Source organism: Kogia breviceps, chromosome 1 (genome assembly GCF_026419965.1).
Source record: "Kogia breviceps isolate mKogBre1 chromosome 1, mKogBre1 haplotype 1, whole genome shotgun sequence".
NCBI classification, from domain to species: domain Eukaryota; kingdom Metazoa; phylum Chordata; class Mammalia; order Artiodactyla; family Physeteridae; genus Kogia; species Kogia breviceps.
The window spans coordinates 154,198,849-154,215,526 of NC_081310.1; the positions used below are offsets into that span (position 1 = coordinate 154,198,849).

Here is a 16,678-nt window from a genome sequence, read left to right on the forward strand (position 1 = left end):
AGGCTGGAGGGGTAGGAGGCAGGTGGAGGCAGTGGGGGAGACAGGTGAGACAGCTAGTCCTTACCTGAAACAATGGGAGAGATGGAAACTAGGACAGGCTAAGCCACAAATCGTGTAGCAGAGTCCACGTGGTGGGTTAGACCAGGAGGTGAGTGCTGAAGCCAGTGTGTAGAACCAGGTGTCTGGGAGCCGAGAATTTGGAGGCCACACAAGGGAGTTGGGAATCGACACAGCGAGTGGAGGAGGAAAGAGAGGCTGATCAGCAGAGCTCCAATCCTGACCCCTTCTGCACCCCGAGCAGCTCTCCTTCACCTGCTCTACTTACTAAGCTTATCCCTGTATATGTGATCATATGTGAAGAAACAGTTCCACAGCCAAGGCAAAACAAAATGAAACAACAATGAAATGAACTGCAGGTCTAGAACAGTGTCTTGTGACTGATACATGGTGGATACTGTTGTTTATTTTGGTGGGGCTGGGTTGGAGCAAGCATCTTACATTGGGAGGCACGCAGAAAACATAGGTGCTCTTTAAAGAAAACTTGTAAAGTACCCCCCCCCCATCCAAGTTACTAGATAGAGCACTGCCCAGCACCACAAGACCCTTGTCAATTACAACTCCTTCCTCCCTTTGGAGATAACACCATCCTGACTTCCATGTTAAACACCTCCTTCCTTTCATGATAGTTTTACCACTTACATGTATTGCTAACCATTATGGCTTAGAGCTGCTTGTTTTTGAACTTTATGTGAATGGAATGTAATCTTTTCAGTTCTTTTTTTTTGTTTCATTCAACACCATGTTTCTGTGTATAACTATAGTTAGTTCATTTCCACTGCTGCATAGTATTTTATTGTATGAATATAACATTTTGTTCATCCTGTTGTTAAATTGGGGTTATTTCCTGTGCCAAGCAATTATAATCAATGCTGCTGTGAACATTCTCACACAGTCAACTGGTGCACATGTGCTAGGGATTCTCCAGGGAATATACCCAAGAGTGAAATTGTTTGGTTGTAGAGTATGTACTTCTTCTAGGCTAGGTAATGCCGAGTTCTTCTGAAATGGTTATATCAATTTACAGTCCGACCATTAGTATACAAGACCCCCTTTTTATGATGCTCAGGTGTTGCAAGCTCAGAGTAGAATGGAATAGCCACTTTCCACCAGTTCCTTTGGCATTGGACGCATGGAAAAATTAAAATAAGAATGACTCACTGATAGGATTGGGGGCTTTCTGGCAAACTCCATGAGAAGTCAAAATAATAATGGTGGACACTGTTTAGTGAGTATCTATTACATCCCATGCTCACCCTTTACAAATTTTCCCACCTTTGTCACCTGAGACAAAGAAATGATTTCACTTAGAGCTTGCGCAGGGTTATGTGGGTAAATTCCTTCACCCTCGTGCCTAAGATTTCTTATCTGCAAAGTAAGGATTATATAGTTCCTATTTCTTAGTGAAGATCAGTGGAGTTAATACATGTACAACGTTAGATTAGAGAATGACATGTAAATGATTAATAATCTATCTCTCTACCTACCAATCTATTTACCTATGATCTATTAATCTATCCCTATGTATGTATATATCTATCTATCTATCTATCAGCTATCTGTCTTCCATAGACTCATTTAGCAACTGGCACTTACAGATGCTAAAAATAAATGTCCCTTTCTTGTCCTGTCCCCAGCTTGTGTCATATATGATTGAACTGCCCTTTAGCCCCTTGCACTGTGACTCCCTTGCTGGCAGGGATGCATATTGTTCACCTAACTCTCCTAGGCAAGCTCCATAAATATTATGGTAACCAGGTTGTCAGTTAGGTTGCAGTAAATTCCAAAGTGTGAAAATGGATCCCCTGACATGCCAGGTCTCCATGTCCATTCCAGACAGAAACAAGAGAAACACCATGGTGAATGACTGGGTTGTCCTTGTGCGAGGAGGAGCAAGTGAGTACATCACTGCTCTGGCATACAAGGAGCTGCCAACAGCAGAACTGATGCAGGAATGGGGAGAGGCTGTGCAGTACAACCCGGACATCATCAAAATTAAGGTACATGTAACTGCCCTACCCATCCTTCTCTCTGTTCAGAAAACAGCTTCTGAAGGATTGCTCTGAGCCAGGGTATGGAATACAGAGCTCAATAAGACCCAAGCCCTAATCTTGAAGCACATACATTATACTGGAAAATATATCTGGAGTGAACCAATTGTAATACAATGCTGAACACGAGCTAGAGAACCCTGACTCCCTCTCACTTGGGCCCCCAAGTTGCTAAAGGAAATTAACCATCAGCTTCTAATTCCAGCATTCTTAAATCGAGATTGTTTCCATTTCATCTGGGAATCACTCATTCAGTTATTTGTTCATGTAAACATTCACATGCAACCAATAAATTGTAGCTAAGTTCCTGAGATGTGATAGGAACTAAGGCACTGGAGGAAAACAGAGGAGGGTGCAAGGATGAAAAATACAGTCTGTGCTGAACAGTAAGATGCTTGCATGCATTATTATCTTACAGGACAGCATAATACATCATGGTAATCACTAACATGTTTTGGGCACCTACTATGTTCATGATACTCTGCCAAGGACTTTAGGAATGTTATTTCATCTAATTCTCATGAGTCTGCAAATTAAGTATGCTTAATTTTGTGGCTGATAAAAATCAAGGTCACAGAGGTTGCATCCATCTGTGACTGCTCAAGAGTCTCTGTTAGGTCCAGACCTGAGAATCTGACCTCTTCCCTCCCCTCCTGTGGGTTTGGTAAATAGAAGATAATGATCCCAACCACCTGTCACCCAAACAACAGCAGTTTTGCAGCCTTAAACTGAAAAGACGTTTGCTAGAACAAGACTGTCATACAAATCAGCAGTGGTAGGTCCTTGCCTGTGGGGACTTCAGCACGGTGTCCGTGTCACATCTTACACTGTCCTCTTCTTGCCATTGTCTGTACAGTCATTGATGGTCCAACATCCACCCTCCCGGAGGTTTACTCTTGCAGTCAAGGAGAGGAGTTAAGAGGCTGGAGCTCTGATGAGGGGCTCTGCAGTTACCAATCCCGGCAGTTTTCCAACGTCTTTATTTATATGTCAAATGTACAGTTTCTGCAGAACAAGAAGGCTGCCATTCATTCCTTTCCTCTGCCACTATTCAGTAGTGACACTTAGGGTACAATTGCTGGCAAGCATCGAGAAAGATAAAGTCAGCCATAGCTTGCAGGCAGCTCCAGAGAAATCTGGGATTGGCTGATGGCACTGTGACATTGGTTGGTATTACAGACGGGCATGGGAGAGAACAGAGTTCATGAGAAAATAGATCCCTGGTCTTTGCTGTTTACTTATATCTTACCTGAGTCTTTTTTAAACTTACAGTTAATGGATTGCCCTGGTTACCTGTCTAAATAGGTTGGAAGTGCCAGCCTGGGTACTGGGAATGTCGAGGGTCCAGCAGCATGTGATATAATATGGGATGTGTGTTTTATGTGTACGTGTGTGTGTACGTGTGTGTGTGTGTGTGTGTGTGTGTGAGAGAGAGAGAGAGAGAGAGGGAGGGAGGGAGAGAGAGCGCACACATGTTAGCGTGCTAAGCATCGCAAACAGACCTGCCACCATTCTCGGAGATATAGTACTTTACTGAAGGCACAGAGAGGCTTCCCAGCATGTATGTGATGCCCTGGAAAGTATCATATCCACTATCAGTGTAGTGTTGTGAAGGGCTGTGGAGGCTGAAAGGGGAAAGAGATTAGAGAATGAGAGATGTTTCCAGCGGTGGAGGAGGTGAATTTGTTGCAGGTTTCATGCACTTCTTCTGTACATCGCTAACCTGAGTTGGAAACATCTATTGTGGGCATGGACTCTTTCTGGCCAGAGAAAACTGCATATGACTTCACATTATCTCAAAATAATTCTCGGCAGAGTGAGCTTACCAGGTAGTTGGAGCGGCAGTTGCTTTCCAGGAGGGCAGAGACCACTCGATAAGGAATTCCTAGACATAGAGTGTTGGCCAAGGCTTGTGTACATACACGAGTCTTGAAGATCAAGATCTGAAAAACACAGTTCCTATAGGAGCCGGGTAGGCAGAAAGGGAGACCACAGAAGAGCCCATTCACAGTGTTTAGTGGTGAACTTTGGTTACAGAGAGATGGCTCTTTGTTCAAAGAAGAGGTGGAGAAAGCAATGGACGTATATAAAGAGAACTTTGAACACAAAAGATTGAAATTACATTCAAGATAAAAGAAGATGAGGGACTTCCCTGGTGGCACAGTGGTTAAGAATCCGCCTGCCAATGCAAGGGACATGCGTTCGATCCCTGGTCCAGGAAGATCCCACATGCTGCGGAACAACTAAGCCCATGCGCACAGCGACTGAGCCTGCGCTCTAGAGCCTGTGAGCCACAACTACTGAGCCCGTGTGCCACAACTACTGAAGCCCGCGTGCCTAAAGCCCGTGCTCCACAAAAAGAGAAGACACCACAGTGAGAGGCCCATGCACCGCAACAAAGAGTAGGCCCTGCTCAACGCAACTAGAGAAAGCCTGTGCGCCACAATGAAGACCCAACACAACCAAAAATAAATAAATAAAATAAAAACTTTTTTAATTTTAAAAAGATAAAGACAAGCATACAGCTAAACATAGAAGTAAGTTTTAGAATATATTTGCTTTGTGTTTATAATAAAATTAAGGAAAATAAGGAATTTATGAAATAAAAAATAGAAGCTGAGATGTGTAGACACTAATCACATGGGGAAGCCAAAAGCACAATAGTAGAATCAAAAACTACATTGGGGGCTTCCCCGGTGGCGCAGTGGTTGAGAGTCCGCCTGCTGATGCAGGGGTCACGGGTTCGTGCCCCGGTCCGGGAAGATCCCACATGCCGCGGAGCGGCTGGGCCCGTGAGCCATGGCCGCTGAGGCTGCGCGTCCGGAGCCTGTGCTCCGCAACGGGAGAGGCCACGACAGTGAGAGGCCCGCGTACCACAAAAAATAAAAAAAAAAAACTACATTGGAAACTATAAAGAACAGAATTGACGCTGCAGAAAATTGAGTCAGTGATGTAGAAGGTGCTATAAAAATGTTTCTGTAATGCAGAAACAAAAGACAAGAGATTAAAACAATGATATAAAAGAAATACGATGGACATAGAGTACAGAAGTAGAAATCTAAAAACCAAAGACTTCCTGAGAAAGACCCAGGACTAAATGTGAAGATGCATTAATCAAGCACATAATAAGGGAAACTTCCCTGAGCTGATAATGCAAAATGAACAGCTCATTGAAAAGGAGGTGAAAGTACTGAAGATAAAACAATACTGAGACGCATTGTGGTGAAATTTTGAGTTTGAGGAACAAATAGATCCTACAAAAATAAAAGTCGTACTGGTCTTAGAATTCTTTGCAGTGCTAAATGCCTCAAGATTATGGAGTGACAACCACAAGATCTTGAAGGAAAAAGCTTGTGGCCCAGTGAAATGGTCATTAAGGGATGAAAAAATCCCCAAGACATTCTGAGATATTAAAGGAGTCACATAGAGGATTGCCAGATTTAGCACTCGAAAATGCAGGATGTCCAGTTAATTCTGAACTTCAGACAAATAAGGAATATTTCTTTAGGATAAGCATCTTTCAAATATTTCACGGGACATATACTAAAAAGTTATTTGTTGTTTATCTGAAATTCCATTTTAACTGGGCGTTCTGTATTTGACTGGCAACCCGAGTCACAAAGCCTACCATCCGTGTACATTTCTATAGTGGTCGAGGTCGAGGTGCTAGGTTGTGGTCTGGGATTCAGGCTGATGGAGAAGCCATGGTAAGGAGCTTGGCATGGCTAAGCACAGAAGGGAAAATACAGTAGTGAGTGATTCATCTAGAGCTCAGGAGAGCCTAGGTTATGCAGCAGTGAAACACCCCCAACTCTCAACGACTTAATTCAACAAAAGTTTATTGCTCAATCACACATCATGTCCAGAGTGTATTGGTGAGGGACCTTTTCTGAATGTCTCTCAGGGATCCAGGTGATGGAGGCTTTATCTTGTCCTGTGCTCCCAAGATCACCAGAACAGTGGTAAGGGAATGGGAAGAGTCAACACACGCTGCTCCCAAAGCTTCAACCTGGAAGGGGCATCCCCTCTGTTCACCTTTCACAGCTCAGAAAAAGTCACATCGCAAACCTGCCCTTAAGGATGGTTCAGGGAAAAACAGCCCCACCAAGTGCCCAGAAGGAAAAGAAGCTGATATATTTGGTAAATAGTGATAATGACCATCACACCTTACTAAAGCAACTTATTTAAAGATTCCCTAAAAGCAAATTACTCTGATTAAGAGAAGGTTTTGTGTTTTTCTTTAACTTTTTATTTTATATTGGAGTATAGTTGATTAACAATGTTGTGTTAGTTTCAGGTGTACAGCAGAGTGATTCAGTTATAATGCAGATGCTTTGGTAGCATGACCTGGTAAGATAATGTCAGACTTAGACTGCCAGATCTCACAGGAAAAAATAAATTCTGAATTCTAAATAAGGAAACCCATAAATGTAATTAAATAGAAATAACACAACAACAAGATAATTTTGCCACACATGAAATCGTTCATGTGTAAGGAATGATACAATTTATAAGAAACGTATCTTAAAGGAAATAGAGAACTCTCAGAAGAACTCAGAGGATAAATATGCAAAATTTTAACTTGTCTAGGAAAATGAAAATTAAAATAAAAATACAGTATTCATTTTTAAATTTTTTAAAATTTATTTATTTATTTGGCTGCTTTGGGGTCTTCGTTGCTGCGTGCAGGCTTTCTCTAGTTGTGGCGAGCAGGGGCTACTCTTGGTTGCAGTGCGCAGGCTTCTCATTGCGGTTCTTCTCTTGTTGTGGAGCACGGGCTCTAGGCACACGGGCTTCAGTAATTGTGGTACACAGGCTCAGTAGTTGTGGCTCGTGGGCTCTAGAGCACAGTCTCAATAGCTGTGGTGTACAGGCTTAGCTGCTCTGTAGCATGTGGGATCTTCCTGCACCAGGGCTCGAACCCGTGTCCCCTGCATTGGCAGGTGGATTCTTTTTTTTTTAAACATCTTTATTGGGGTATAATTGCTTTACAATGGTGTGTTAGTTTCTGCTTTATAATAAAGTGAATCAGCTATACATATACCTATATCCCCATATGCCCTCCCTCTTGCGTCTCCGTCCCTCCCACCCTTCCTATCCCACCCCTCTAGGTGGTCACAAAGCACCAAGCTGATCGCCCTGTGCTATGCAGCTGCTTCCCACTAGCTATCTATTTTACATTTGGTAGTGTATATATGTCCATGCCACTCTCCACTCTTGGCAGGAGGATTCTTAACCACTGTGCCACCAGGGAAGTACACAGTATTCTTTTTTACCTGTCAAATTAATGATGATTAAAATCTGTAATACTCAATGTCCTTGGGAGCAATGAGATGGGAACTTTTATATGATGAAACGGGAATATAAATTGGTACAACCCTTTAGGAAAAGAATTTAACTGTATACATCCAACACATTAAAAATGTTTATAGCTTTTGATCCAATATTCCTAAATGGAAGAATCGACTAAAGAAATCATTTAAAAAGTTGGTAAACGGGCTTCCCTGGTGGCGCAGTGGCTGAGGGTCCGCCTGCCGATTCAGGGGACGCGGGTTCGTGCCCCAGTCCGGGAAGATCCCACATGCCGCGGAGCGGCTGGGCCCGTAAGCCATGGCCGCTGAGCCTGCGCGTCCGGAGCCTGTGCTCCGCAATGGGAGGGGCCACAGCAGTGAGAGGCCCGCATACCACAAAAAAAAAAAAAAAAAAAAAAATAGTTGGTAAAGATGTATCTATAAAGACATGCCTCATTTTATGTTACTGTAATCCTTATCCGAAGTTTCAGTTACTCATGGTCAGCTGCGGTCTGAAAATATTAAATGGAAAACTCCAGAAAGAAACAACTTATGTTTTTAGTTGATGCCATTCTGAGTAGTGTGATGCAATCTCACACTGTCCTGCGCCATCCCCACCTGGGATCCCCAACCGTCAACATCATCTGATCCTGACATCCAACCATTGACATGATCGTGGTTCAGTGATCTAGCTCCGCCCAAAGCAGATGATCCTTTTGATGACACATCAATAGTAGCCTAACACTATGTCACAAATCCTACGTCATTCACCTCACTTCATCTCATCACCTAAGCACTTTATGATCTCACGTCATCACAAGTAGAAGGGTAAGTGTAGTACAATTAGATATTTTGAGAGAGAGAGAAAAACAGAGACAGAGAGAACATTCACATAACTTTTATTACAGTGTATTGTTATAATTGTTCTATTTTATTTTTAGTTATCCTTGTTAATCTCTTACTGTACCTAATTTATAAATTAAACTTTATCATAGTATATGTGTATAGGAAAAAACATAATATATGTTGAGTTTGGTACTATTCATGGTTTTGGGCATCCACTGGGGGTTTTGGAAAGTATCTCAGCTGATAAAGGAGGACAACCATATTTGTAGCAGCAAAAGGAAAAAGAAAAATGGAAACAACCTAAAGATTCAATAACAGGGGTAGAGTTGAATACACTGTAGTTCACCAATACAACAGGATACTCAGTAGCCATAAAGAATCATTTTATCAAGGATTATTGAATGGCATGGGAAAATGCCATTCAATAATATATGATGTTAAGTGAAAAAAGTGGAATGTAAAACTTCACTTTTCTTATGCCACCAATTTGGTGTAAATATCTGTCCATCTACCTATCCAAAAATATATACTGGAAGGATACAAACCACGATGGTAACAATTCAAATCTTCCGCCCTCCGCTTAACTCACTGTGACTCTGGCCAATCTCATTAACTTTTCTGTGCCTCAGCTTTGCCATCTGTAAAGTGGGGATACAGAAGTCTACCTGACTCATAAGATTGTTGTGAAGATTAAGTGAGATAACATAAGTGTTTAGTTCAGCACCTAATAAATGGTAGCTATGGCAATAATTATTTGTTATCGTTAAGAACAGCAGTCACCAGGGGCCATTATAGAGAACTGCATGGACTTTCATAGACAGCACCCACCATCTCTGTGCAGCAATATAATCAATAAAATTTCCACAAGGTCATGTGTGCTAAGGACCCAATGATCAATGTGAGTAGTTGGGATTTTTTGTGCTTTGGGGAAAGATGGGGAAGAAAGGAGGAGGAAGGAAAGGAGGGGGAGAGGGAGGGAAGAAGAAGAGGACAAGAGAGAAAAAGGAAAACAGGAAGAAAAGAACCAACAAACCAAAAAAAGGACAAATGAGCCATATTAAGTTAAAAATGGAGTTGTGGGGCTTTCCTGGTCGCGCAGTGGTTGAGAGTCCGCCTGCCGATGCAGGGAACGCGGGTTCGTGCCCCGATCCGGGAATCCGGGAAGATCCCACATGCCGCGGAGCGGCTGGGCCCGTGAGCCATGGCCGCTGAGCCTGCGCGTCCGGAGCCTGCGCTCCCCAACGGGAGAGGCCCCAACAGTGAGAGGCGTGAGTACCGCAAAAAAAAAAAAAAAAAAAAAAAAAAAGAGAGCTGTGGAGGGAACCCTGCGGAATTGCTGCCAAGTTCCAAGGCAAGCCATCATAGAGAACCCTGGGATAGAGGTTGGAAATGGGAATAATCGCCATTTCTATCACCAGTCATCATGCGATGAGAAAAACACAGATTTGGGTTAGTTAGTAGGAAAAACCCCAAAGATTTGGGGTTAGAATCCTGGCAATGCGCTTTTATGAGTTCTTTGACTTTGTTCAAGTTACTTAACGCTCACCTGAAATGGGGCTAGTAATTGCTCCTGTGTGAGGATGAAGTGGGATCATATGTGTAAGTAGCCAGCACAGCTCCCGGCACAAAGTATACGTGGACGGTTTATTCCGGTTCTGCCACTGACCTATCTCCTCTATTTCCTGGAGCAGATCTCGGTACTGGTAGAAAAATGCCTCGGGGGTTGAAGGCAGGTTAAAGGCAGCCTTTCAAGGTGCTCTGGCAGGGAGAGCAGGCTGTTGGAGGAGCTCATCCTGGGTGTACAACAATCCCCCATGTAGCCCCGCCCTCCCATGCGTGGCCGGCAGGCTGGGCCATTCTGCAGACAGCCTCTGGGTCAATTCACTGACCACAAAACGGTCAGACAAGGGGACCACCAAGGGGCCTTGCTTTGCCCGCTGGAGTGAAGGTCAGCATCGGATGCATTAAGAAATGGAAGCAATTTTCTTCCCACTGGAGGCTTCTATTAGGCATGATTGCCTGCATTTACACAGACCCTAAACGCTCCAGGGCCAGATTAGGGCAGGATCACAAACAAAATCTGGAGAGGAACCTGGCCCTGGAGCTGAAACTCGAGCCAAGAGGCTCTGAACATGTTTAACTACCTCTTTAGACTTTGCCTCTCTTTTTCCAAGCCCACAAACACTACCACATCTATATGTGGCTTCCGGCTCTCAAACTCTGCTGTGCCCCTGAGAGCGTCACTCACCCTGCTCGCCACACCCTCGCCTCCATGCCAGCTGCTGTTGCCCTAATGAGGCCTCCCATCCCCCTTTCATTCTTCCACCCACTTTTTTGTTTTTGCGGTACGCGGGCCTCTCACTGTCGTGGCCTCTCCCATTGCGGAGCACAGGCTCCGGACGCGCAGGCTCAGCGGCCATGGCTCACGGGCCCAGCCGCTCCGCGGCATGTGGGGTCTTCCCGAACCGGGGCGCAAACCCGTGTCCCCTGCATCGGCAGGCGGACTCTCAACCACTGAGCCACCAGGGAAACCCACTTCCACCCACTTTTATTAGCGGCTCTCTCTAAGCTTTGGGCGGGACCCTGGAGACACAGCTGAGCAGTATACAGGTCTGATCTCCAGGAGCTCACAATCTAATTAGAGAAGAAGGAAAAAGGACTTCAACCCGAGACGCTGACCACAAAGGAGTGAAGAGGTAGAATTTGCATCAGATGAGGTAGTAGAGACAGTATTCTGAGCGTTTCATGGTGGGAAGGTGTTCTTTGGAGCTCGGGAATGGCTCCCTAATGGTGGCTCTTGCATGCCAGGAAGGATTTTCACAGGTTTGGTTGGGGGCGGGGATGGGGAGTGACATTGGAACAATGCTCCCATGATACTTTCAAAGAGTTGCTTGCAAACCACCACCCCACCCCAACCAAAAACAGACGAACTCGCAGCTCCTCTCTACCCATTACAAGTTACCACTGTTACCTGTAACCACTGTGTATGTTAGTGCTTTTGTCTCTGTCTCTAGATTCTGAGTTTCTTGGGAGTGGGGATTTTATCTCACTCATTACTTACACTTCATGCCTGACACTTAGAAGGTATTCAGCAAGTGTTTGTTGACCTGAACGCGAATGAGCTTATTTGTGGATATTGGGTGGGGTGGGAATGAGAAAGGGTAGGGCATCCATCCAGTTGCATATGAATCCACTGTGGTCTGCATGCAGCAAACCTGCACATTCCCGTAGAGCCTTGCTTCATGTTTCTATGTGATGAATGTTTTCTGTTGAAATAAGCGCCTTTGCTTCCTTCCCAGGCAGAGCCTCTGTACGAACTGGTGACAGCCGCGGACTTCGCCTATTCCAGCACAGTGAGGCAGAACATGAAGCGGGCCCTGGAGGAGTTTCAGAAGGAAGTCAGCTCCTGCCAATGTGCTCCCTGCCAGGGGAATGGAGTCCCTGTCCTGAAAGGTACCATTTCCAGTGTCGCTTGTGGCAGACGTCATCTGGAGGGGCTGGCTCTGGGGCCGGAACACGTGATCAAATCCACACACCCTCCAGAGGCGTGTTTCTAGGTCAGGGTTTCCTGTGTATATCCAGGGGAATTTCCAGGTCCATTCCCCAGTCCTCTGCCTCTGGCCCCAGGGACTGTTATAAAGCTCCCTTCTTTTTCTCAGAGGAAAAAATATGAGCGCCAACCGGCCCCCACCCCCCACCCCCCCCCCCGCCTCCAGCCATTTGGAGCCTCTTAAAGATGAGCTTCTCCACCTTGACTGGGCATTAGAACCACTGGAGATCTTTAGAACTACTGATGCTTGGTCCCCAAATGTGATCATTACATGAGACTCTCTAGAGAAGAGACCCTCATCAGGATGGCTAAACCCTCTCCTCTCCGGGTAGTTCTAACCTGTGGCCAGACTGTGACTCACTATGGAGCACCACCTCCCTGGAGCACAATGAAAATGAAGTAGGGTTGGACCAAGGAGACGGCTGCACTCAGGTACTACTTACGGCAAGGCACCTGATGTCCTCTCAGGCTGTACCTGAGAATCACCCAGGGAGCTTTGCACAAACACTAAGCCCTGGACCTCAGCCCAAAATAGTTAAAGCGGATCACTGGGATTGGCCTCTGAAAAAAAAGCCTAGCAGATAATTCGTTGTAGAGTGAGGGCTGGGAAGCTGTTCTACAGCTGAATTCACTGACAGACAGGATCCATGATTTTGCCAAGCTTTTGGACTAGCAGGAGAGCTAGCCTTGACCCAAGGGTTGCACTGAAATGCACCAGTGTTAGAAGCAGTGTTAGTCTGACTATCTCCCAGGAAGTCAGAATGCAGGCATCTCGAACAGGCTGCTCTGGCTGTCGGGATACCTAGGTTCTAGCCACAAGGGACACATGGGTGACAGCAGCATTAAATTGATGGCAGGAGCAGGCTGAGACTGTGTGGTCTGTAACAAGGAGTGGGGATGGACTCTGGGACTCTGTCCTGGTCAAAGAAGAGGCCCTCCCTGGGCTGAGCAGGGGAAACACCTTGTGCATATCCTGACCAATACATGGTGAGACAATTGGGGGATGGGGGGGTGGCATGGATGGCCCACTAGAACTTGCTTGCTAACTTGAGGGTCACATCCGGGGTCACTGCATGGGGCAGGGCATATGTGAGAGAGGCTGGGGCCTGGGATCTTCTGCTCCTGTTGTGATGGGCTAAGAAAGAGTACGGTCCAGCATGATGCCAAAACAGGGCATCAAGAGCAGCTGGGTACAGTGTATCCCTGCCCAGGGAGCCAGCAGGACTCGAGGCAGAACTCACATGGTTGGAGCAAACTCAACAGAGGGGACGTGAGAGAAGATCTGTTCTCAGGGAGAAAGATTCCCCCTGCCCAGCTGAGATGGAGGGTTGTGTGTCTAGCTTCTCAGAGGGGATGGAAATGAGCAAAGCAGATATAAGTGACAGCCTAAGAATGGGAAATTCTGCCTGAGGACCAGGACCTGTAAGTGAGGGTCAGTTCAGCAGGAAGTAGGATCCATTCACCGGCACCAGCTTTTGATCTAGGGGTGCTGAAATCCCCCTTGCCTTGTGTGTAACTTGGACCTAGAGACTGGAACCCACTGGTGGCTTTACTTTGGAGGTGAAGGAGAAAAGGAAGCCAGAGGCTGGAATGCTGACAGGGCCCGGCCTATAAAGGACAGTCCTGTAAAGAGAGTTCACGTGATTCAGGTGAGAGAAGCTCCAGGGTGACGTGTGACAGATTAACATAAGGAATAACCTCCAAAATGTCAGAACTGGCCTAAGGTAGCATGAGACATCTAAGGGTAGTGAGTTCCCCATCACTAGAGATGTTCAAGCAGAGACAAGACAATTACTTGTGGTGAAATTGAACATCAATGACCATTGGCCCCAGGGACTTCAATAATATAGCTTCTGGCCCCCCAAACCAATGTCTAGGTCAAAGGTCAGCTAATAGGTAATTTTCCTCAACAACTCAACATCATTCCCTGTGGTGGAATAAACACCCTTTCATGAGCAAAGGACCCTCAAGAAAGGAGTGGGTATTCTTGGCACTGAACCTTCTTATTTCAAACCATTCAATTAAACGTTTGCCCTACTTTAACCTAATGGAAAAGCTGTGGTGTGGAGGGAGGGGTGAAGTCTAGGAGCTCTTACTTCATGTGGTATGATTCATACTGTCTTTGCATCTTCTCAGGAACACGCTGTGACTGCATCTGTCCTGCTGGATTCCAAGGCCCTGCCTGTGAGATCACCAATCGGAAAAGTAAGGAGTCTGTGAGAGTTGGTTGGGAAAGGGAAGTCTAGGGAAGTCCAGAGAATAATTCAAAAGAGCAAGAGCAAAGTCGGGGAGTGGGCTAGGGAGCTGGACACTATGAAACTTGAGATCCATCTTGACTCCTTATTTTATTATTTGATTTGATTATTTGATTATTTGCCAGTCTCATCATTTTATTTTATTATTTTCACAACTGAGAGTGCTCCATGTTACAGGACTGCTAATGCATGGCCTCTTTGAGTCATCTCTTTGAATCATTCTGGAATGTTTATCTTTTTTTTATTTAGTGAACTCCTATTCAGCCCTCAAAATCCAACACAGATGCCCCTTCTTCTGTAAAAATTATTCTAATCCAAGAAGAAATAATTTCTCCTGTGGAATCCCATAGAACTTCGAACATGTATCTATTACAGCTCTTAGAACATTCTGTTTTGGGTTGTGTGTGTCTACCTCCCCTGTGTCTGTGAGTAGGGATCATGTCCCATTTACCTATGGGTCCTCAGGTTCCCACACAGTTGCTGCAGTTGAATTAATAACTGAACGACTGGACTACGATGAAGATCTCTTCCAGTTCTCAGATTCTTTAGCCGTTTTATTTTCTAAGAATTCTTAGCACTGCCTCCCCCCGCCCCTGGCTCCTCCCCTTTCTTTTCCTTTCTGTGACTTTTTTGGTGATACTATTAAAAAAGGAAATGGCACATCCAATAAAAACACCAAACATTTATTAAGCAGTCCACTATGCACCAGGCACCTTGCTGAGGGCTTGGACTCACTGTGGGTGCAAATTCCATCTCCATCATTTAATAGCAAATTACTTAACCTCTTTGTGCCTCAATTTCCTCATCTGCAAAACGGAGATGATGATATTAACTACCTCATAGAGTTGTCTTAAGTCTCTCGTGAGGCATATAAAGCACTTGGAAGGATGCCTAACCCATCATAAGAGCAAAATAAATATCGGTTAGTTGGTTTTAGAGCAAAATAAATAGTGTTACTTTATATTTCATGTATATTAAATCCTTTCATCCTCACAACAACCTCATGAAGTAGACACTGTCAATACCCCCATTTTATAGAGGAAACTGAGGTTCCGTGGGTGGCCAGCTAACTTGCCCAATGGTCACACAGGTAGTAGGTGTAGGGACCCAGGTTCAGGTCCAGTGAGTCTGACTCTGTAGCCTTTGCTCTCGGTGTCTGCTCTGCACCCCTCCTCAGCAAAGTGCTCAAGGGTGTCTCCACTCCCTCTCCTACCACATCTAAACCAGGCCCCTCACAGTGACCTGCCCAGTAAGAGTGTAATGGCACAGCCACAGGATTTCCACTCGTTGGAGGAGACCTTGGAAACCTCCCACTCCAGCTATCTCATGTTATCAATGGGGAGGCCCAGAGATATTAAGTAATGTACCCAGAACTACACTGCAAGTTAGAGGCTCAGCCAGACGCGTGATCTATCATGGTGGATGTAATTGATTATTTGCCAGTCTCATCAACAACCAGAAATCCTCAAGGGAAAGGCAAATGTCAGGGAGGGTAGAGCACAGTGTTATTACTTCATTTAAAACACACAACGGCCACGTAGATAACAGAGCTCCCGCTTGATACACTGAGAAGAAGTAAACTATCCAGCATCCTATAGCTGGGAAGTGTCTAAGCTGGAAACTATTCATTTATTCCACTAATATGGACTCAGGGACTCCTATGTGCCAGTTTAGGTGCTGGGGTTCAGTGGTGAGCAAATCAGATTATAGTTCCTGTCATCATGGAGATTGCTCTTTAGAAAGACAGGCCAACATCATTTGACTTGTCCCAGAAATACATTTAAAGTTTCAACTGTAACTGCTACAAAATGCTCTGAGAGCTTAAAATATGAAGTAGTGATGGGGAGTTAAGGATCAGGGAAGGTTTCCTTGCAGAAATAACACTTAAGCTGAGATCTGAAGGGTGAATAGGATTGACCAGATGAATAGAGGAGGGAAGAGTATTTGGGGCAAGGAGAACAGTGTGTGCAAAGGCCCTGCGGTAGAAGGGAGCATGGTGAGCCAATGGCCTGAAAGAAGGACAGTGGACTGGAGTGGGGAGATCAGAGATTCAGACTCTCAAAGCCCTAGGGTTTATACACCTTACCCCTTCTACAGGGCACCAGAGTGTCATAAGGGCTAATTAATGTTCATTGACCTTCTTTCTTATAGATGTCCCCATTGATGGGAAGTGGAATTGCTGGTCAAACTGGTCTCCGTGTTCTGGAGGACATAAAACAAGACAAAGGCAGTGCAACAATCCACCTCCTCAAAATAGGGGCAGCCCTTGCTCGGGCCCTGATTCCGAAACACTTAACTGTTAAGGAGGGGAAAGCATCTAGCAGGTGATGCTACTGTGGGCTGCACACAGCAAGGAATCAGGCCAGCTCATCCCCCATGCCTGCTCCCATGTGGAGCTGGCCCAAGGTGGAGGGCTGTGCCATTCAGAATGTTTAAAATAAAGATATTATCTGTAAAATGCACACTGATTTGAACAAATAGTAAGTTAAACAATAATTATAGTCTCCCTGAAGGGCTTAGGCATCCTGGTAATCTTCCCCTTGCTCATCTCTACAATTTTATTTCACTCACATTTACTACCAGCCAGGAACTGTGTTGGGAGCTGTCCATGTGAAAGTCCCACAATCC

At 45.2% G+C, this 16,678-nt stretch overlaps 1 protein-coding gene across 1 annotated transcript in view; it reads left to right on the top strand.

Annotated features, from left to right (window-relative positions):
• C8B (complement C8 beta chain) overlaps positions 1–16,391 on the top strand; it is a 40,650-nt gene extending 24,259 nt beyond the window's left edge. The window contains exons 9-12 of the mRNA XM_059060352.2: positions 1,894–2,057; positions 11,545–11,698; positions 13,932–14,000; positions 16,202–16,391. Of these exons, the coding sequence (XP_058916335.1) occupies positions 1,894–2,057; positions 11,545–11,698; positions 13,932–14,000; positions 16,202–16,353 (539 nt within the window). The 3' untranslated portion in view covers positions 16,354–16,391. The remainder of the gene's footprint in view (positions 1–1,893; positions 2,058–11,544; positions 11,699–13,931; positions 14,001–16,201) is intronic.
• The last annotated feature ends 287 nt before the right edge of the window (positions 16,392–16,678 follow it).